We start from the raw sequence: 21,636 nt of genomic DNA, 5'->3' as shown, positions 1-21,636 counted from the left end.
AAGCCCAAAGACAGAAAGCTCGGGCCCAAACAAACTGGCCCGCTTATTCTTTGTAGATAAAGCGCTAACAGTCTCTCTCTCTCCCTCTCCTCCTCTCTCAGGGAACGTTAACTGACAGAGAGCAAAGATGGGTACTCTGCTCAAGTTCTACAGACCCTTGTTTCCATACTCGAGTCGGACGATTCAACTCGGAACGCAGCGTTTCCACAGATTATTCAAGCCCAATAGGAGAATTCTCTGCGTGGCTACTTCCAGCCACTCTCAGCCGTCTATTTTAGGCGGCGTCGGCAGTAAATTGGGGAGTCCAGAATCGTCGGAGCTATGGCTGCACAACACAATGAGCAGGAAGAAGGAGCTTTTCAGGCCCAAAATTGAAGGGAAGGTGGGCATGTATGTGTGCGGAGTCACAGCCTATGATCTCAGCCATATCGGCCATGCGCGCGTCTACGTCACATTCGATGTTCTCTACAGGTCCATTTCTATATGATTTGTTCAATTTCTCGATTTGGGTTTTTTTTTAAATGCTTATTTTAGTGACATTGTTTCGGGAAATAGGCAGATATCTTAGGCATTTGGGATATCAAGTCACATACGTTCGGAATTTCACAGATGTTGATGACAAAGTAAGTTTCTTTTCCCAAATTTGAATATTTCCAGTTACGAAATATTCGGGCTTTGGTTATGGGTGTATTTGAATAGTTTGTTCGGAATTTAAAGCTTTCAACTGATACTACCTTTGGTATGTTTATGCATCCTGTTCACTTTGTTTTGTGTTCTTGGATGCCAATTGTGAGTTTGTTTGGTGTTTCGTGGATGTATTGACGCGGCGTTGCGTGATATTTTTGTGTTACGGAAGTTGGATGCCAAGTACCGATTACTTTCCACATTGGTATTATTACAGGATAGCTGAGAATGCACTTTTCAAATTCTGTAGATAATTGCTAGAGCAAATGAGTTGAGGGAGGATCCTATCAGCTTGAGCAGGCGTTACTGCGAGGAGTTCAATCGAGATATGACCTGTCTGCATTGCCTGCCTCCTTCGGTGGAACCACGAGTGTCGGATCACATGCCACAGATCCTTGATATGATAAAGCAGGTATTCTTTTCCACCTAGGCTTCAGAATCTATTAAAAGTGTCACGTTAGGCTTTTAGCATCTTGGTGGAGTTGTTACAAACTTATAATTGTATTTGTGTGCGTTATTAATTTTCGAAACAGGGTTCTCTTTCTCTTACCCCATTTCTTGATTTGGTTCCTGTGCAGATTATTGAAAATGGATATGGGTACACTGTTGATGGGGATGTTTACTTTAGTGTCGACAAGTTCCCAGATTATGGACGTCTATCTGGGCGAAAGTTAGAAGATAATCGAGCTGGTGAGCGGGTTGCTATTGATTCAAGGAAAAAACATCCTGGTGACTTTGCCATGTGGAAGGTAGTGTCTGTAGACTCACAGAAAGTGATGATAATGTATGCGCTTGCTGTATATGAGATGGCATCCTTATCATTTTATTTACATCGACAAGGCTGCCTTGTTCTTAGAAGTTTCATGTTCTTACTATAAAGCATTCATTTGCTTGTTCACACATGTACACATACTGTTGCAAAATATGTTAATATTATGACTGGGAAGGAATTAATCAGGTGAGGATTCTGAATGTTTGCAGTCTGCAAAGGAAGGAGAACCCTTCTGGGACAGTCCATGGGGCCCTGGTAGACCCGGCTGGCATATCGAGTGCAGTGCAATGAGTGCTGCTTATCTGGGTTACTCTTTCGACATACACGGTGGAGGGATGGACCTTGTGTTTCCCCACCATGAAAATGAAATTGCGCAGAGTTGTGCTGCGTGTAACCACAGTAACATAAGCTACTGGATACACAATGGTTTTGTCACCATTGACTCAGAGAAAATGTCCAAATCCCTTGGAAACTTCTTCACAATTCGGCAGGTAAAAAGCATTCCATACTGTTTACATTGGTCAGAACATTTTTTTTTCTCTGAGAATTTTTGCCACAACTTTTATACAGATCAGTACTCTAGCTTTTCAAATGAGTCTTTCTGTTTACTTTTCTAATATATTTTATTCTTCTTCCAGGTTATAGACCTCTACCATCCATTGGCTTTGCGACTTTTCTTGTTAGGGACCCACTATCAGTCTCCGATCAACTACTCTGATGCGCTGCTTGAAAGTGCTTCTGACCGGATTTTCTACATTTATCAGGTACCCTAGCATCCTACTTGTCTGGGTAAAGGATAGAAGAAACCTCTCTTTCTCTTTCCCTTTGTCCAACCCAAAATTGAATGCAGATTGAAACACCTGAACTTTGTAGATCACAGTTGATCTTTTGTCAGGTTCAGTCTGTAGTGCTTCTTCAGATGTAGTTGCATATTTGCGATAATGTGTTTTAGATGCCAACAGGATTTCGAAAGATGTTTAGAACTTTTACCTATACAGATTTTTTAAAATTTGATGTCTACTTATCATCGATTAATGTGTTGATTTCATTTTGTTCTAATCAAATTTACTTTTCGTTGCAGGCACTACATGATTGTGAAAGCGCTCTGAGCCAGAATAATGGGGTAACCCTGAAAGATACCATCCCTCCTGATACACTGAACAGCGTCAACAACTTCTATAATGTTTTCTTAACGTCAATGTCAGATGATCTTCACACTCCTGTTGTTTTGGCTGCACTATCAGACCCATTAAAAACCATCAATGATCTGCTACATACTCGTAAGGTATGGATGATACACCCGTTAAGTTGCGATTGAAATTAATTGAATGTGAAACTCCTAATGTTTAGGATGCGGGTTTTGTTTTCGAATACAAATAATTTAGGTTTTCAGAATTACATATCAAATGAAAATTCAAAGCTTATTGAACCCGAGCTCCTATTTCTCACTAATGAGGTTAGCTGTTTCTCTCGCAAGTTTTCTTGATCTTTGTTTATAATTTATAAATTCATACAGGGGAAGAAGCAAGAACTGCGGATGGAGTCGCTGGCAGCTTTGGGAACGATAATTAAGAATGTTTTGAGCGTTTTAGGTCTGATGCCTGCAAGTTACCCGGAGGTACAGAAGTCGGTGCCACAAGAAATCTAAACAGGGTTCTGTGACAAGCCCTGTATGCCGATGCTTCTATGAGTTGCTTGGGCTTATCGCAGAACACCTATATTTTCTTTTGAATACGGTTTTTTTCCTTTCTACAACGCGTGAACTGTTTTTATGCTGCAGATTCTGCAGGAGCTGAAGGATAAAGCCTTGAAGCGTGCAAAGTTAACCGAAGATCAAGTATTGCAAAAAATCGAGGAAAGAAATGCAGCGAGGAAGAACAAAGAGTACGAAAGATCAGATACAATTAGAAAAGATTTAGCTGCTGTGGGGATTGCTCTTATGGACAGCCCAGATGGAACGACGTGGAGACCCACCGTACCTCTTGCAATTCAAGAGCAGCAGGTTGCAACTACTTGAAGCAGATCCCGCTGTGAGCACTGTCATAATTCTTTAGTATCATACCATGTAGAATTAGGGCATATACAATTTTCTCTCCTATGCAATTCTGAAAAAAGTAGGCTTTCACTTTCCGAATGGGAATTATACGATTAAGCATTCATTCAACAAAGTTTTCGCCGTGAGGCAGTTCCCGATTTTTATAGCTTTATCAACGTTGTGAATTTCAAATACAAATTCAAGAAGGGTGAAGCTTTGATATTATTCACTAAGTAAAGAACGCATGAAGTTCATCCTACAAGGTATCTTACGCTATTTCCCACTGCAGTGGGCGGTTTAAAAATTCCAGCCGATGTTCACACATAGAAAGAATGATTCTGCACATCCTCTGCGACCCTCGCAGCACCCTCGGTTGAACATGAGTATGAACATGATGATTCAAACACCATTCTCATGTTCAAGCAAAAATTGCATGTCCAGATCAGTTTGTCTTCTACCGAAAGATTTATATCCGCTTTGATCAAGCCAAAGAACACACCTTATCTGGAAAGTTGAAAGAGTTCAATGGCAATTGTCAACACGATATGCATCCATCAAGTCAAAGATTGAAGCATATACTTTTATATCAATTTGAAGTGTCGTGTCCTTTGCTTTATCTTTTAATATTTTCTTTCAAGCAAGAAGACTGAAGGCCATCCATACTTTTATTATTTCCCCACAATCTATTTAAAACTAAAACTGAGGCAAGTTCAGGCAAGATAGGTGATATTTTTGTACAAAAAATAAAAAGAAACCAGAGGATGGAGTAAATTTACCTTGTCTAATGCTACCGCAGCAAAGGCGGTTGTCATCTATATAAGTGGCTTGGATACCCATCATCCATGAACCCACTGATACATCATCATGAGCATAAGTCTTCAATGATGCACTGCATACGAAAGGAAACAGAAATAAGTCCAACAAACTCACTCTCCCAAGCCACGTTGCAATAGAACCCAAGCATACTTGATAACATTGAGAGCCCTTTTCCCCATCTATAGCACTCAGAACAAACCTGTTTATGTTTATATACTGAGCTAAGTTCTTGGATAGTATAATGAGGGAACCACCCGCATGTCGGAAGTACCTGAAAGGGAGAGAAATGGTAAGAATGATAAATCAAATCTACCAGTACATAGAACTGTCAAATTTAAACAAAAATCTTCTTAGCCCGTCAGTATATTGTACATGTTTACGAGATATATACAGAATTGTCCAACTTGTCGATGTCTTTTAATATTAAGCATAACTCGCTCTTGGACAGTTATATTTCTTTCTCATGTCAGCATTAAAACAGTGAAACTGAGAATGTTTTATCCTGGACTAAAAGTCCAGACATGACATAATTCTACAAAAGATCACAGACAAAAACAATCTCTCTCTAGATATGCAGAGGCTCTAGTACGAAGCGAATCTTAGGCCATCAGATTTCTTTCCATCGTGACGATTAAAAATAACACTCAAATGACCTCCTTGTGTTGGCGCTTTACTAGAGCCAAATCGTGGGTGTGTGCGCACACATCTGGATCAAGTAATCAACACATAACCAAGCATTAAATGCCCACTAGATGTTCTTCCATAGGTTCGATCACTTACGATTTCTGATCCCCAAATTTCCACCAGTCAGGTTCATACCAAGACTTTCCCCTGCATATCAAAATACTTGTATAACCTTACAGACCACAAGATCTACATATATAATTGGAAACAATATCAAGTTGCACGAAGGTATAGGATGGTAAAGTATATACTCTTCAGCAATCACATCTCCTGACTTCATGCATCCGATATAAGCACCATCTTGAGCACGACGATGTTCAAGAAGTCCAATCAGCCCCTCTGTGTTTGGTCAAGAAAAGATATTTTAAATGATGTATGAAAAGTTCTGATGAATAAGTTGATTCTAGTCTTGAATGTTCTATTAAGTTTATCAGAGATTCAGAATCGAAGTTCTACCAAGATCAAGATTGATATTGTCATCAACTTTGACATAAAACTCAGCATCCCAATTCTGAACCGCAGTACTGAAGAAGAACTTTGCTTTCTTGGGCATCTCTTCCTGAGCCTCCTCATGACCTTCCTAATATGATAATGTTACAGTTTGAAACTATGCATTTCTCTCGTCAATAAAATCTAAGTTATCAAATATACAAGAGGAATCCTACAACTATAATTAGATGTTGAACTATTAGTTATTACGCATTAACAAATATTCAACGTAAGAAGCCACTTAGTACTACGGTCTAGTGGTATTTTTCTTCACTTATTAGTGAGAGGTCTTAGGTTCGATTCTCGCCAAAGGCGAATTTGACCCACATTATTACTAGTCCATTGTGAGGCTAAACGCGCCCCACACCCCCCCCCCCCCCCCCCCCCGCCCCTCCCTCCCTCCCTCCCTCCCTCCCTCTTAGTGTAGATAATATGGTTTGTTCAAAAAAAATATATTCAACGTAATACAATAAAAGCCTAATCACAACATATGGACATAACTTCCACTATGCATCCAATAAACTGACTTCCAAAAATTTAGCTAAAGAATTTCCCCACATACATTTAATTGGCATCACAAGTTATGTACCACAATATCACAATTGTGTGGCTACTACAGTCTTGGTTAAAAGATTGAACATATGTGTTTTAGTAACCCTGAGATTGTATTGCTTACAAGAATTAAGAAATCCTTCGTCGAACGACTTTCCTTATCAATATTCTGATCTAAGCTATCACCCCGATTGGCACTGCAAGTTAAAAGCACAACCACAGGTACAACACTTTAGTATAGTGACTCTACCAAGCAAATAAATGAATAATAAGAATCAGGAAAGCATAGTATTAATATTGAGATTAAAGTTCGAGGAAAAACCTCCGACCAATTACAAAGCGTATAACTACTCCTCTTTCTTCTAGCTTCCTCAAAGCATCACCTGCAAAGGCCAATAGGAATGTCCAATAGTTGTTAGTGAACAAGTTTAATTTTCCTTAAAATAACCGCAGTAATCACGAATCCACAATATCTACCACCTCAGCTACATACACGCAGGTGTTGTTGAACACCGGGTGCTTACCATGGTCAATTCAATTCAGTTAACCTGCATTTGCTGCCTGATATATCCCAATAACTACACCTAAATGATTGTCTTAGTATGCATATCTAACAGCTTTAACTTGATTCGTACCGTACAACTTATTCTAGCATCCGGTAGTCAAAATAGGCCAAGGGAGTGCCTGAATGAGCACTATGGGATTATGACAAATACCTTGACTTTCACAAAGAGACTACTTTAATAGGATGAAACTTAAAACTCAAACCAGAGGAGTCTAAGTAAAAAGATTGAGAATCAACACTTAATCTGAATTCAAGCGATGCCAGCATAAAGTTTAATCAGAGAAGGAACACATGGTAAATCTGTATAAATTGCCATCAGAAATTCCAACTGACCTTTGGGCATCCAAGACCCTCTAAACATATTTCGGTTTAAATGACTACCAAATCCAGTATAAACTCCAACAACAGCGAGCAATCGGCCAGAAGAAGACACCTTTTGTTGCAAGTGGTTCTTGAGGTACCCTTGACTCTTGGCCAGTGTCAAGTCCATCTCAGCTTCCACAATCCTCCTCTCCAGGTCCCTATAAATCAGTACCATTATTACCGACACTAAAACTAGGCACAACTCAAATAAACCGAATAAAGAGAAATGAAAAGTAGGAGCATACTTGCATCCAAGCACTGCTAACTTGTCTTCTACCGTAAGAACCTTTGGTCTCTGAAATATTACAGAAGTATTATCGAATTAAAGACAAAATTCACCAATTTTCGCAATTTTTCATCTCGGCCGGTTGGATTAACTTGGGGATCAAAATCGAAAAATGTAAAACTTTTACACTAAAGTTTGAAACAAAAGAGCAGCGTGCTCCACTCTACCCCCAAGTTCGAATCCCGCTCCCGTAGTTTATATTAAATAACTACAAAATATCGAATAAAAAAATTTCTGAAATCAAACCTGGCCCAAGTTCTTCTTTAGAAGATTAGAAAGCACAGTTCTGTTCTCCGCATCCTGCCACAACCTGCATTTCCCAAACAACAAGTCATCAACTTTGATAATTAATTACCATTAACTATTAACACGATATCGAACCACTAAATCGTATCAGATCAAACAGAAAGCTCAGGAATTTGAATTCGAATAGTAAAATTTGAAAATCAAGGCTGAAAGAGTCCAATTTTTGGAAACAATTTTGAAACGCACCGGCCGGCGACGTAGAGCCAAGCGAAGCAGGAGAAGAATGCCATGAGAATGGATGGCTTGGAGGTCTGCAGGGGCTTCGATCGCCATCGCCGATCTGATTTCGTCGTCGTCGGCAAACCCTCCATCTCCGATTCCGAATCAGCAGAGAGAAGACCGCGAAAAGACCAGAGCAATGATTTGGGCGAGATATTGGAGGTGCAGATTTAGTGATTCGGACGGGGATTTATGAAACTGACGTATCAGATTATATGCAGAATTTAGAAGGCATCTGAATGCTGAAATCTAAATTTTGAAATTTCGGAGAGATAGAGAGAGAGGTTTAGTTGGAAATTTGGAGCGGTTACCTTTTAGGGCCGACGACTGAGGTCTGGGCTTCTGAGTGGTCCAGTTCAGTTTAATGTTGGGCCTCCAAGTTTTATGAGTTCATTTTTCACAAGAAAATTCTAAATTTTTTAATGTATACGATATTTTACGCTTTACATTAAACGGAGGAGAGAGGTTTGAACCCAGAACGCAACGGTTTGAATTTGAAGAGAAAAGTTTTAACCACTAAGTCAATTCACCATTTGCTATATCCTAAGTTATTTTAATTTACATGGAAATTGATCCAGACTTTGGATGGCAGGTACAGTCACACTGCCTTGAACTTACATATCATATTGCGCTGGAGTGCTCAACATATGCAAGCCGGCCAAGAAGCGGTGTTTTTGGTGGCAAAAAATAAGCAAAGCGTAAGAACCTACTATTGGGAGTAAACAAGCCCTGATATTTCACATCTATTTCTGGTAAGTAAATGCGTCATAAAAGTAAAGAGTTTAACACCTAATGCGATACTGGACGTCTGCCAAACTTTATTCTCATTGAATTGCAGGTGGAGTGAGCAAAAATTAATAACACTGTTAACTACGACCGGCTGGTTTGTCCGCAGCACAAGACTAAATCGTCAAAACGTTTATAGAATCAAAGACAACGCTAAAGCATCAAATACAGAAACAAAAATGTCTTACGAACATCACGATCATAGCCAAAGGAGAAAAAATGTCAGACCAATTCGTAATATTTCTGGGAATTTCTTTCGTAACCATAAAGATACAGTCTCCCAGCTTCTGAACAAGAAAATATAAGTCCTCCATTGCAGAAAGGGTTCCTACTTCTCCATCTTTCTCTAACTCCTAGCGGCACCAGGTAACAAACTTGCCAGCGATGGAACCCCTTGGTTTCTCATTTCTTCTTGTGTTCGCCTCATTTCTTCAGGATCTGTGGTCAATATAAAAGATACTTATTGAGGAACTCTTACAAACGTATACTCTACCAAAGTATGCTACCGTAAACAGGCATGACAAGACAAAAAGGGGATGAATATGAAGGGCATTTGTAATATCAACACAGATGGCATTCATTGGTATATCCTTGGACGAGATGAAACCACAAGCAATCCACATACAGAAGTAAACAATCAGAAGTTAAAAGGTAACAATCAAGTACGTTTTAATTATGTACAGTCATCTAACGAGTAATAAGTCAAAATTTGAGTAAGGTAAGAAAATATGTTTTAGCTATATGCCCTAGCTCTCAGAAAAGAATTCAGGCATGCGAGTCCCTATGGATTATATTGATGAAAGTAAAATCTAAAGCAAATCAGAGCCTTAACCCCACGGATGGAATTTAAAAACCTATACCAAGCATAGATCACTTACCCATGTTCTCCACTAATTTCGGCATAAGAAACACGACAATTAGCATAAATCCAACCATCAGTCCCATGGGGCTCTTTACAAGAGCCATTATGGAGAAGGGTTCTCTTATCTGCAATGAAACAAACATGACATGAGGTGAAAATTTCATAACGATAGAGAAATGTGGTGAAACATATAAAGAAGAATGGGAAAATCAAAACCAACCTCATAATACTGTTCCTCTCTCAATGGCTCCAAAACAAACTCATTCAGTGGCCTCCTATTCTCAGTCAGTGCTGCCTGAACCTTGCCTGGGTTTCTAGCACTAACATCAACTCGGACCTTAACATTTTTACAAAAATGAAAACATGGGGATATCAGATTTGTGATAATTTCATTTCAAGAAGTATAAAAGAGGCGCTTATATAGAAGAGTCTCACCGGAGAGAAGAAATAGCCTATTGCAGACACTTCGATCAAATGAGTCCCCGCAGGCACATTATGGCTTTAAGAACACATGTTAAGGAAATATGGTATACATAATAATAAATATATCATGTCTTGATTTTCTCTTAGGGGATAAAATATCATACACATATACACAAGGCAAATACAAAGCATCAGAAACATACTTATCAAGATAACCAAATAGGATACAATGAAAAAAATCCATCAGGCCTCAGAAAGGTAACACTTTGACCACCATTTAGTATGACTTTGATATTTGATATCTTTCCGTAAGGTGCAAACCCTTTCACCCCGAGACCTGCATACAAAATTTGTGAGTTATACACACCAGAATGCAACGTAAAACAACTTTTTGCTTGGAAGAAATTAAAGTTCAATATCGGTAAGTTAAGTGTAGAGCGTAATTCAGACTACTAACTTTCCTAGAACTAACACAAATTTAGCTAGCAGTCCACACTGGAACCACTCATCCAAAATTAGGGTAAAAATCCTTAGCATCACAAACTACCTGAACCGATCAAATTAACACAAAACGAGTCCTATTCCACAAGCCCTAATCATCTATCTCCTCATCCCAATACAACAACAAAGCAATCAAATTTAAGACCTTTCACAGCCTAACCCTTCCTTTTGAATTAGGAATCAAATTTAAGACTTTTCACAAACTACCCGAACCGATCAAATGAATTTATTTGTTTCAATTAACACGAAAATTTCACCAAAAACTGCAATCTAAATCACAAATTTTCAAACTTTTCTGTAAAAACAAATGGGTAAAAAAATACAATCAACAGGAAGGTAAATTCAATTGAAAGACTTACTGGGTGGGATCTTTACTCGGCCATGAATGGTGTATCCATCGGCAGAGCTGCAACAGATAATTTAATTAGAAATTTGAAGAAAATTAATTTCGAAATCGTCGATGCATCGTAGTTAGTTTGGGTAAAGAGAAGAACTTTTCAATCGTACCCGGGAGAAATTGCGAGCGACGAAGAGATGAGCGAAAAGCACAACTGTAGGAAAAGCACGAGAACCACCAGATTGGATCTCCAGCTCCGCGCCATAACGAAACACTGAGAGAGCTTTTGCGAGAGTTTCACAGTGTTTGTGTCACAGAGAGAGAGAGAGAGAGAGAGAGAGTTGAGAAGGATCTGGTGTGTTACGGAATTTGCTAAATTGTTGTAGCCGGCGAAATCAGGTCCGTACTTGTTTACTCTGATTGAATCCGTATTGTGCACAGAGTTCTTCTACATCGCAGCAATGACAACACGCCATGTTAATCACTCGAAATCCAACTTTTTTATTATTCTTTTTTGCTCAATGTAGGTGACATGGCAAAAATTGTACACAAAAAAAAAATATATATATATATATATTTTTTTTATAAATACCCGAAATATTAAGCAGACTAGCAGAGTGTGAATTATCCATAAAAAATTATGGTTCTGCCACTTAGTTGTTCAAAATATGACAGGTAAAGACTTATTAGTAAGAAATGAAATGAGTAAAGATAATATGCAGCATCCATCATTTTATTCACTAATAAAGTTTTACTCGTCTCGTTATGAAAAACTAATGTTAGTTACTCTTGTCAAGTTTTCTTCTAATGTGCTTATCGGTTTAGAATTGATAGATCCATTATGATAATGATCGACTGATTCAGGTAAGACTTTTTAGTCAATCAAACACAGAGTCAATAAACCTAGATTATGACCTTGGACTTGTTTTCAATTGTTCTTGCATTCAACTTGATATATTGAGGATGTAATTACTTGTTTTGTTCTTGAGAGTCGATCATGACTTTAGAATAGCTTCAAAATCAAGCCTTTCGTTAACAGTTGACTTGCTAACAAGTGTTTCAAATTCGGGTTGGCCATTCTCCACCCGCTAGCAAACGCTTTGTTAACAGGTCCACCCGCTTACAAAATGATTTGTTGATGGTGACCCGTTAACAACTCAACTAACCATTGGCAGAGTGCGTGAAATGAGATTTTACTTTGAACCCACAATGGTTTATTACACTTCAGGGCTCCACGCTCATCGCCCATGATGGTGAAAAAACAAGTATGATAAAAAAAAATATATTCAGTGCCTTCTCTCCCTCTCCACAAACCAACCGACCCATATTGAAGACAAACTTTCCTGCTCGTAAACTCAACAACTTGAAGTCCGTTCAGAACGGAAGAGAGAAAACGGCCCCATAAAAGAATCAGGCTTCCCAACAAATCAGTCTTCGATAAAATGCTATAATCCCAACTTTTTGGAGCACCAATCCGAAAGATTAGCTATTACAAATCCTGCAAATACCTGCAACATGCCACAGAAGCAACAAAAAGAGTTCATAGATGCAACAGGACATAAGTTCGAATACGTATATTGCTAGTGAGAGATCATTTTCTCCGAAGGTGAGTGTGAAATGCTGAAACCAAGCGCCTTCTGGAAAAAAGTTTTACAAAGGTACTTCACTAGTAACTACGGATGCTAAATAATTCAAAAATATAATGCTTATTCATGAAAGCATCATACCTGAGCAGAACCAAGTATGTAAACTACTGAATAATGACGGCCATGGATGAACATGTCAGCAACCATAGCAAGGGGGATGGTGAGCGACATGCCCAAGGTGGCAACGAGTGGAGTTGTCCACACAACACTTAGTGCCCTGTCAGAAGTTTTTACTTATTGGCCGAATAGAAAAGCGGAAGATTAAAACAAGAAGTCTGTGAAAACGCAAGTGTGAATCGCAGATTGAAAATTGATTGTTTAAACATACCAGAAGTAGTCGGAGAGTACACTTCCAATAAAGCCGTTGGCAATAACAACTTCTTCCAATTTAGCAGAGTGAGGAATCATAAACTTGGGCTCAATGCCCAATGCTGTCAACGGCCAAACTGGAAAATAAAAGAAAAATTAGAGAAAATAATGATTCAATCAAAGAAGTGATGGATTGCCTTTCACTTTCATGTTTCCACCAAGCTAGCATTGTGCCTTGCTTGATTTCAGGAAATCAGAGTCCACAAGAGAAAAACTGAAAGGAATCATTAATACTTAAGCAACACTTACTAAGCCACCATAACGATACTAGTGTAAACAATCCAATATACCCAAACAACTTTTGCACGTCAACCCTTTCTCCTCCTTCGCCCGCAAACTTTTTAAGAAGAACTGTAGCATTGAGAGTAAAATGAATGTTAATATTATTGTCAAAATAATCTATGAAAAATTTGTGCCAAGGAGTAAATGAAAAAGGATATCTCCCAACCGGTGAATAGACCATATGACATGGCTGAGAGAAGACCAAACATATCTCCAACAAGAGAGCGTTTCCCGTTGCTGAACAAAAATATTGACTGTCAATCCCAAAACACGCATTACAAAGAGCAATTTGATATTATATAATGGCATTGTTATGTAAAAAGAGATATTTTTTTCTTCCATAAAAAAAGAGATAAATATAATGTAAGTTATGATAAATTTGACGTAGACAACAGATATTGACTGATTAAACGTACGCGGCACTCAGTTGTGACTCATCCGTAGCCCATGTTTTGCCCAGAGTTGTCATAGCTATACCAGCCATGCTAACAAAGACAGCGACCACCTTTGCCACATTTAAAGAATCTTCGCCCAAGAATGCACCTACAAAAAGAGTAAAGAGTCCTGACGTCGAGGATAATACTGTTGTACTTGCAACACTTGTACGCGCGAGAGCAGCATTTGAAAAATACTGAAACAATAAAAAATAATCAATAAGAATTTTCTTGACATCCTTCACAATAATTTTGAATTATCAATTCAAAGAAACATATCTCATTTCTTAAACACATCTCGGACTCAACATCACCTAAAAGTCAATGGAAGTATATTCTTGAACAAAGTAGCTTTAGGAAGTTCCTTACCTCCGTAATAAACCAGAGAGGGGCAATGTAAAACCCATAAGTAGCAATTTGCCTCGTAGTAACCTCTTTATCATGTTTCAGCACACTTAAATCATCTTTGTATTTAGAAACCAAAGCCTGTTCTTCCGCATGAGGTGAAAGGTCTGCATCACTGTCTTTTCTGGTCAAGGACCCATGAATTTCCAATTCAAAGTCTTTCACTCCATTGAGTTTTAGAGTAGAACTAAATCCAGCAGAAAACTCATTCATGCTGCTTTCTGCATTTTTACCACTTTTAGAGGAGCGGCGTTTTAGAAAATTACACAACCAATCCTTAATGAATGCTATTGGGATGTAAACTACCATAAGAGAAGCTCCAAGATATGTTACTGCAAATGGCTGCTTATAGTCCGTAAATATACCCTGCAGAAGTCACAATATTGGTCAGCTAGAACCAAACTTTGCACAGTATTATCAAATATATAGGTAAAGACAATGCACCATATCAAAGAACTGTATAAAAAAATTTCTATAACACGTGACAAATTTGCAGCTTAAAATCCGACTATTCAGGTAGATATGTGCGGAAAGGTTTCAGTTGAAGCAATTAGATGCACTCACAATCATCTGCTAAAGGGATTCAATTCACCACAGCTTTTAGGAAGCAGCTTGAATTTTGAGCTGCATTGATAAGTGCATTATTTCCTATATTTTTATGTCAATTATCCCTAGGTTTTGTTAAGAAATTGAGTTTAAAAGAGCCTTATTACTTTCCTTTGCTTAATTTCAGCTGATCTGTGCACTTAGAACGTTTTTGGGGATAATTTGACTTTCCGGAGGAGTTTTGATGTAAGGCTAATTGGAGGAGAAAGCTAAGAAGCTGAAAATCGTTGTGTCCAACTTTCATATTTTTCCATGGAGCCAAACGCTCCAGTTTTGTAAATCATTCCCGCAGAAGTGGCATTCCCGTCAGGACTATGCAGTTGTGGGAGAATGAAAATTTGGAGGCTTTTCCGATTTTTCCTAGTGACGTGCAATATATGCTTGGAAAGCTTAAGACATAGAGCTATAATTTCCTATTTTTCCAGAATTTTCCAGAAGCTAAATTGAACCCAAAACTGGCGTGCAACATAGGTTACGTGCTTCCCAAAATTTCCTAGTTGGTGTCATTAATTGTTTAGGAATTTGATTTGTTTTAGGAGAGTTTCTACCAGATCTTTTAGGGTTTTTCTAGTATAAATAAGGCGTCATAAGCTCTCCCTATGTATGACTGCAACCACATACCACACCACTCACCATCACCGCAATTCACGAAGAAGAGTTTAGGGACGTGCCTTGTCATGGATTCCTCGTTCTATCTTTCTTTTATTTTTATTTATATGTGTAACTAAGTTATTTTCTAAAGTTTATGACGAAGCCATGACATGAATATTTGAGAAGTACTTTGTTAGTTGCTATTTGATTCTATGTCATAGTATATTCTTAATCTTTATGCATATTTTATTCTAGATTCGGATTTCTAATGATTGATCACCATTAGGAATTTTGCATCTAGATACTTAGAAAAATCAATTAGGTTTACTGGAATTAAGATTAAGAAGAGTAGATAAACCAGAAAGGATAACCAATATCAAGCTAGTCCTACTTGGTTGACATAATTCTTCCATGGAGTTTTTATGTGTTTAATTATATGACTAACCAATAGGATTTAGTTATCATGTAGAGATACACAAGTTGATGTCTGACCACAGGCTACCTTAGAAAGAACAACCCTTAACATTAGCATGGTAATGGGATAGTAGTTTGCTATAGGACAAGTAAGTACGATTGTTGTTGGTTGATTCATAACTTACACTTCACTATTTCTCACATTATTTTTCTGTTGTGTGTTAATTTTAATTAATTGTCTTTTACTTTAATTGTTAATTTTAGTCTTAAACAATTATTCAATTCAATCTATCCTTTATTTATTTGATTAAGTCTAGTGTGATTAGTCAGTTAAATTAGTACTAAAGAAATCCATGTGGAATCAACCTCGCATTTGCATATCTTACTACAATTGATTCGTGCGCTTATGAGTTTAATTTGGTTTAAATTAATCTAGCATTTAGGTTAGTTTAAATGCACATCAAGCATCACTTCCCCCACGGTCAAAGATGATCAAATAGTCACAATTGTTTACTAATAGAATTGTATTTGGCCACCACATAAACACCAAGCTAAATTCAAGAACAAAAAAACAAAGTTTGGCTTACCAACTAATCAATCAAAACTTTCATTGCTAAGATTGAGATGAGAGCATGGAGACTCAAAACAGTTAAACATAGAATGTTCAGATTCAACTCAGTCTTAACCAACTAAGCCAAGGCACAAAACTCAAAAAAGGTTCAATCTTGGTGCGCATTTCGCGTCCTTCAGTCCCTAAGGCACCACAGATAACTGCGCTTATGAACTTGAATGCTATTTCTGTTCTGTTCCAGAATATGCTATATTTAACATTTCTAACGGCTGTCCTCCAACAAAACCTTTGCTTTTCGCTATGCTGGTTAAACCCAGAACCATTAGTTATACCCCATGGTTGCAATACATCAAGGGGACGAAAACGAAGGAAAAGAACAACCTTTACTTACTAATGTTTTGATCCCTACTAACTCATGAACAACTAAACTAATATCTTCACTATGTTTCCTCTATGGGTGAAGCACTACGACGTCGTCTTAAACAAGTTCAAGCTAACATTCAATCTTCTAATAAAGTTCATCACTTGGGTACAAATCCTTAACAAATTCCAATCATTTCCAACCCAAATAACTCACAAAACCCATCCGAAAAAGTCAAATCAGATACAAAATGCATTACCATGAATCAAATTTGACCCAAAACTCTAAAATTAAATTACTAAATTGCATATTTTCAAATTTGGAAAGAGTAAAAGAAAGGACAAACCTGGGTAACTTCTGCAGAGGTGACCCAAATGACAACAACAGCAGCAATTAGGAACAACCCAGCTCTGTACCTCCACCCCATCATAAACCCAGCAAAACCCAGATGGACAAATCAGAGGAATTTCAAAGATCTGATCGGTTGGTTGGTCCTCCTCCTTAGATCTTTGATATTTTGGCCCTGTCACCGACCTATAAGTATTGAGAATTTGAGATCTTGAGTGCTGGGTGACAGGGTCTGGCGTGTATTTAGGTGAGGAGGAGAGAGAAAGGCCCGGATGGGGCGGGGCTGCTCGTTTTCTTGCAACAAAATGAAGAAATCCGGAAACTTTGGGAAGAAAAAGAAGGGAGAGGGAAGTTAACCAAAATAGAAATAAAACTGAAAACGTTTTGGTTGTTATTATTTAAAACCCTCTCTGTTATATGTCCCGTTCTAAATTCAATTTTAATTAACTCCAAATTTTCATAATAATTAGCGGGGAAAAAAAACGTTTTTCATACTAATTAACAAAAATTGAAATATTTTTGTTAATTAGTATAATCTTTAACAAAAATTAAAAAATACTAATTAACAAAAAATATTATTTTGTATACCATAATCTTTAAGAAAGTATCTGCGGAGGGGTTAATTTTGTTGAGGAAATTTATTAAAACTTAATTGGGTATTTTTGATAACTAAAAGATTTACACTACGTTCGCAACTTGTATGTTAAAAATGAAATTAGAAACCTATAAAATAATAAGGTTTCTTTTCCAATAATATTAACGTTATTATAATTATTTTAAAGTTGTTCATTGGTTGAGAATTTTATGCTCTTTAACTCTATTTCCATCTCTTCCTTTCTCACTTTCTCATGTCCAATCAAAAATAAACTTGAAAGCTATGGAGGACCCTCATGCTTTTAGGGTCTGTACGTGGACTGGTTGGATGAGTTATGATCAATTACAATGGACTTAAGTCAAGTTCTTTATTTATTGTGTTAAAATATAAAATAAACAGATCAAATATAAGGGGTTATGAATTATTTGGGTTATCTAACCTATATTTATTCATAGATTACAAATCTTATCTTACGTGGTCCTACTAATCTAATATTAGTCATAACTTCTAATCTCATTCAACCTATTAAACGGACCCTTATTGCATATTCCTAGTTCCCATAGGATAGCTTCAACTAGAAGAATCTGATTTTTTCAACACAAATGGAAACAAATTAAATATATGGGCAGGACTCCATATAAAATGAAGACGAAAGATACTCAGCAACAAAATCATGTAAATAAAATAATGGCAACACTTTTTTGAATTTTGTAGGTAGAAAAGACAGTATGCATGACAAAATAAAATGGCATTTATAGAGAGAATGCTGTCATTTATAGAGAGAATATTGGCATTTTTAATAATGTTGCAGGCAGGAGAGAATATGAATATAAAATAGTAGACAAATATATTCTTCTTACCAATAATTTCAACGTGTACACAAATTTATCATGCATTTTTTACCTAGTAGATAAGTTACCAAGTAAAGTCAATTCCTCTTCACTTATTACCAGCTGATTTTGAAGTTTGGATCCTTTTAGAGTATTTTTAAAGGTGGAGTCAACAATTTTATATTAGCAATAACAGTAAAACAGACAGCATTAGTATTTTTCAACCAAATTTCATTCCTATGTAGTATGATATGGATTAACAGTAAAGGTAGTTGCTGTCAAATTTAACAACAATTTCAAATCTATTTTTAGTGATAAATATTTTTGTCGTTCTTATTTTTTTAATTCATATTACAATATTAAAAGTAATAATGTAATAATAATAATTCAAATTTGACATATCGCTTGGTGAACAAAATTTTAAAAAAATCAAATTGTCACATAAGCATTCAAATTTAAATTTTATGTTTACAATTTGACATCTATTTTGGAGATGGTCTTATGTATTGTTGGCTATCAAAATGAAAACACAAGGTTAGACGATTTTGTTTCTCAATTATTCTAATTTGTTCCTACGGAACCAAGGTCGAAAAGCTTGAAAAAAATTAGTCATTCATAATCATTGGTGAAAATTTCCTCATAAAACTATAGTTCGTTTGGAAATATTTTTAAAATGACTGAAAGTGTTTTTGTAAAAGTGTTGTTAGAATCAATCCTTAGTAAAAACGTAACTGAATCCTGAAAAACACTTGAAGTGCTTCCTGGAAGAAGCACGTAACTAGTGCTTATTTCAGGAAGCATATTAAGTGATTTTGGAATCTAAAAATATTTTCTTTAAAAACGCTTTCAGTTATTTTGAAAGTATTTCCAAACAATCCCTTAAGAGTTAATAACTGTTTTTAGAAATCGAATAAATTCGATCTAATATACATAAAAGGATGAATACAATAGTAGTTACGGTAGCTTTTGCGATAAGAAATGCCTTAAAAAATCAGTAACGTGTGGCACTTTGAGTTCCTTGCCTTCCAATCCATAGCAAGTCAACTTACCTAGTTTTGAATTTTTTAAATATATTTGAATCGTTTTGTTACCTATATTCTAGCGAATTACAAGATTGAATAAATCGAAGATGAATTACGAAAATTATTTCCCAGGAATTCAATGTCTTAATAGTTTTCTCATCCTTAATTGGGCTGGAGTTAACACTTTGAATTTTTAGGCATAAGCCTTTTTAGCCAAGTTTGATTTAAATATAATTTTTTAGAAAAATAATAAAAAGGCCCTCATAAAATATTTTTTTAATTAAAAACACTTAGACAACTTTCTTTACAGACAACAACGCTTGCGCAGATTGGGATCGTATGAGATCAAAGCTAGCACAGGGGAGTGGAAGGTGGAGAGCACACAACATTGACTTATCGCTGGAAAAATAACGCAAAATTCGATGGCAGGTGGGAGACCGTGAGGTGAAATTTTTACAGAGAGAGGACGGGTGGTTATGGGGCGATTCATAGTGGTGGGAGTGTTAGCTTTGGAAGTCGGATGGAGTTAAGAATTGATAGATTATACGGATAAACTAATTAAACTGAATCTTTTCCTAATGATGCAGAAATAGAACAATATCCACTATGTTTTGCATCACCATTACACACAACCTCTGGAAATCTTTTCAAACGAGAACTTGCCCCTTTAGGTTCTTCAGAAACCTTTCCGTCTACAAAGAATCCTTCTCTTTCATCATCAGTGTATGCATCGGCAGGAAGTTCGAGATCAAAGTTCTTCTGAAATTTCTTGCAGTTGGATTCCAACAATTCAGAGTCTCCTGAACGGCCTTCAGATTGAGCTGGATAAGAGCATATCGGTATGTTCCTAACTCGAACAAAACATGAAGGTGACTGTATACTTTCAGCGGCTGAAACAGATATTTGAGTAGATGAGCTCCCACTCCCAGTAGCCAACAAGCCTCCGTCTTCAGCCGATGTTTCTCAAATTCATTCCTTCTTGTTTCATGCATTAATTTCCTTTGTCTTCCATAAAGCAGATGGAGGTCCTGAATCTGGATGGACGGAAGACATTTCTTTGGGTTCGTACCTCACTAAAAATACGCTTATACAACGAGATTTTCGACCGTTGAATCGATGATCAAGAATTGACTGTTAAATCTTTGATCAAGAATTCAATAAACGAGATCTAAACTCTATACAATGATTTGCTACTACGGTACAAAATCCAACTTCAAGGTGATGAACCCCACAAAACCTCTGCAACAACAGAGGCAGCCTCTGCATCAGAAACAGAGGCCTCCCTCACTCTCCTCAATATTTCCATCTTAAACCCTCTTTTCTCACTCTGCTCCTCCAACCCGTGCCCAACCTCCACCAGCACTGCAAACCCCGCTACGCACCTCGAAAAAGGAAACTTCCCTTCTCCTTCCTCCATTTTTGTCTCCAACCTCTGTAAATTCATGAGCTTCTCGATCAAGTCCTCCCCAAGCATCAATTCGATCACTTCCTCTCTCCCCAGAAACGCAATTTCAAGAACGCAGTTCATCGCTGCCGCTCGAACCGCCATGTCATCCGCCCCCAGGAGGCTGATAATTCTTGTGATTTCTCCATTGATGTCATCCACCAAAGGAGTTCTGATGATTTTCACCAGCCAAGTGAGAACTTGAATCGAACAGCTCGAACCCATTTGAATTAAAGCTCGAACGATCGGACCCATTAAAACCAATCCAACAAAAACATCTTTGTTGAATTGAACCAGAGCGAGAACAGCGAGGGCAGCCCGGTCTCGAACCCGATTAGAAAAACTTGAATCACAAGTAATAAATTCAAGAATTGAAAATACCTTTGCTCTCAGAATTAGTTCTTGGTAATCTTTATCGAATCCCTGGTTCAATCTGTTCTCTAAAATCATCAATGCCTTAACTTTCCAATCGTCCTCCGAATCCTCCTCCATCGTTTTCACGAAACCCCAGACGTTCTTCCGATCGATGTGCGCCTGAACCTCCGCTTCCACGGCGTACCCAATTTGGGAAATCTTGTAATTGGTGACTTGGCGGTGGAGGAGGGACCGGAGGCCGTAACCCTGCAGCTTTTGGAGCTTTTCGAGAAGGGTTTTGAGGTTGCTGAGCAGCTGGTTGAGGGTGAAGAGACTTGGGTCGCCGGAGATGATGGGGTCGGCCTTGGTTCCGAGCTCGAGAAGTGCCTCAATGGCGGCGTTGATGTCGTAGTTGTTGTATATGATTGAAATAGGGTTGCTCTGTAGGTCTTTGGAAGCTTTCTTCAGAGATTCTAGCAGCGGATGAACGTGGTGGTTATCTTGCTCCTCCGTGGCGTCGGCCATGGTTTTGGTTTGCTTGGGTTTGAAGTTCTGTGAGTTACAGGTGTTGGTGAAAGAGCCTGGAACTACCAGTCTATGAAGGGCAGGAGCCGACCAACCGTTCAAACCACACATATTGGAATTTTGAGTGGAATTAATTACTACTTATTTCCGTGATTATTT

General features: G+C 37.6%; 4 protein-coding genes across 9 annotated transcripts; 1 reads left to right on the top strand and 3 right to left on the bottom strand.

Annotated features, from left to right (window-relative positions):
- Window positions 1-79: 79 nt before the first annotated feature.
- On the top strand, window positions 80-3,586 carry LOC137739482 (cysteine--tRNA ligase, chloroplastic/mitochondrial). Of its 4 annotated transcripts, none has more exons than XM_068479064.1 (9): window positions 80-471; window positions 560-623; window positions 935-1,096; window positions 1,263-1,433; window positions 1,666-1,947; window positions 2,095-2,220; window positions 2,538-2,741; window positions 2,973-3,074; window positions 3,237-3,586. In XM_068479064.1, exons 1-9 carry the CDS (start codon window positions 128-130, stop codon window positions 3,471-3,473), a joined length of 1,692 nt encoding a protein of 563 aa, XP_068335165.1. In that variant the 5' UTR covers window positions 80-127; the 3' UTR covers window positions 3,474-3,586. The 4 variants fall into 4 exon arrangements, with proteins under 4 accessions (XP_068335165.1, XP_068335188.1, XP_068335173.1 ...); XM_068479087.1 differs by having other exon boundaries at window positions 344-471; window positions 556-623; window positions 902-1,096; XM_068479072.1 differs by having other exon boundaries at window positions 350-471; window positions 556-623.
- A 25-nt stretch (window positions 3,587-3,611) lies between these two features.
- Window positions 3,612-8,033, bottom strand: LOC137739505 (hydroxyproline O-galactosyltransferase HPGT3-like). The gene is made up of 12 exons (XM_068479100.1): window positions 7,739-8,033; window positions 7,493-7,556; window positions 7,206-7,255; window positions 6,931-7,118; window positions 6,355-6,415; window positions 6,157-6,229; window positions 5,448-5,571; window positions 5,243-5,330; window positions 5,088-5,138; window positions 4,507-4,578; window positions 4,268-4,380; window positions 3,612-3,995 (listed from the first exon to the last, which is right to left on the bottom strand). The coding sequence occupies exons 1-12, from the start codon at window positions 7,861-7,863 to the stop codon at window positions 3,973-3,975; spliced, it is 1,032 nt and encodes a 343-aa protein (XP_068335201.1). The 5' UTR covers window positions 7,864-8,033; the 3' UTR covers window positions 3,612-3,972.
- A 545-nt stretch (window positions 8,034-8,578) lies between these two features.
- LOC137744876 (ER membrane protein complex subunit 7 homolog) lies at window positions 8,579-11,145 on the bottom strand. Its single transcript, XM_068484689.1, has 7 exons — window positions 10,851-11,145; window positions 10,703-10,749; window positions 10,071-10,179; window positions 9,855-9,918; window positions 9,640-9,756; window positions 9,436-9,544; window positions 8,579-8,995 (listed from the first exon to the last, which is right to left on the bottom strand). Exons 1-7 carry the CDS (start codon window positions 10,943-10,945, stop codon window positions 8,904-8,906), a joined length of 633 nt encoding a protein of 210 aa, XP_068340790.1. The 5' UTR covers window positions 10,946-11,145; the 3' UTR covers window positions 8,579-8,903.
- Window positions 11,146-11,857: 712 nt separating this feature from the next.
- Window positions 11,858-17,075, bottom strand: LOC137747685 (uncharacterized vacuolar membrane protein YML018C-like). Of its 3 annotated transcripts, none has more exons than XM_068487851.1 (9): window positions 16,706-16,779; window positions 14,123-14,182; window positions 13,781-14,051; window positions 13,394-13,608; window positions 13,144-13,214; window positions 12,945-13,046; window positions 12,655-12,772; window positions 12,408-12,543; window positions 11,858-12,188 (listed from the first exon to the last, which is right to left on the bottom strand). In XM_068487851.1, the coding sequence occupies exons 3-9, from the start codon at window positions 14,027-14,029 to the stop codon at window positions 12,126-12,128; spliced, it is 954 nt and encodes a 317-aa protein (XP_068343952.1). In that variant the 5' UTR covers window positions 14,030-14,051; window positions 14,123-14,182; window positions 16,706-16,779; the 3' UTR covers window positions 11,858-12,125. The 3 variants fall into 3 exon arrangements, with proteins under 3 accessions (XP_068343952.1, XP_068343960.1, XP_068343945.1); XM_068487859.1 differs by having other exon boundaries at window positions 13,781-14,037; window positions 16,706-16,773; XM_068487844.1 differs by having other exon boundaries at window positions 13,781-14,182; window positions 16,706-17,075.
- Between the last annotated feature and the right edge of the window lie 4,561 nt (window positions 17,076-21,636).

The sequence above is a fragment of the Pyrus communis genome, chromosome 1 (assembly GCF_963583255.1).
Source record: "Pyrus communis chromosome 1, drPyrComm1.1, whole genome shotgun sequence".
Lineage (NCBI taxonomy): Eukaryota > Viridiplantae > Streptophyta > Magnoliopsida > Rosales > Rosaceae > Pyrus > Pyrus communis.
This window is presented reverse-complemented; position numbering and strand designations above follow the sequence as displayed.

Coding starts and splice junctions, on each gene's coding strand:
- LOC137739505 (XM_068479100.1), bottom strand. CDS start 7,863: ATGGAGGGTTTGCCGACGACGACGAAATCAGATCGGCGATGGCGATCG. Junction 7,119..7,205: donor TTAGCAGTGCTTGGATGCAA/GTATGCTCCTAC, acceptor ACTGATTTATAG/GGACCTGGAGAGGAGGATTG. Junction 4,579..5,087: donor AAATTTGGGGATCAGAAATC/GTAAGTGATCGA, acceptor TCTCCCTTTCAG/GTACTTCCGACATGCGGGTG.
- LOC137739482 (XM_068479064.1), top strand. CDS start 128: ATGGGTACTCTGCTCAAGTTCTACAGACCCTTGTTTCCATACTCGAGT. Junction 472..559: donor ACATTCGATGTTCTCTACAG/GTCCATTTCTAT, acceptor GGAAATAGGCAG/ATATCTTAGGCATTTGGGAT. Junction 1,434..1,665: donor GTGACTTTGCCATGTGGAAG/GTAGTGTCTGTA, acceptor GAATGTTTGCAG/TCTGCAAAGGAAGGAGAACC.
- LOC137744876 (XM_068484689.1), bottom strand. CDS start 10,945: ATGGCGCGGAGCTGGAGATCCAATCTGGTGGTTCTCGTGCTTTTCCTA. Junction 10,750..10,850: donor TCGCTCGCAATTTCTCCCGG/GTACGATTGAAA, acceptor TATCTGTTGCAG/CTCTGCCGATGGATACACCA. Junction 9,919..10,070: donor CCTGATGGATTTTTTTCATT/GTATCCTATTTG, acceptor GTGTTCTTAAAG/CCATAATGTGCCTGCGGGGA.
- LOC137747685 (XM_068487844.1), bottom strand. CDS start 16,789: ATGATGGGGTGGAGGTACAGAGCTGGGTTGTTCCTAATTGCTGCTGTT. Junction 14,183..16,705: donor CCTCTGCAGAAGTTACCCAG/GTTTGTCCTTTC, acceptor TGACTTCTGCAG/GGTATATTTACGGACTATAA. Junction 12,544..12,654: donor GTACTCTCCGACTACTTCTG/GTATGTTTAAAC, acceptor AACTTCTGACAG/GGCACTAAGTGTTGTGTGGA.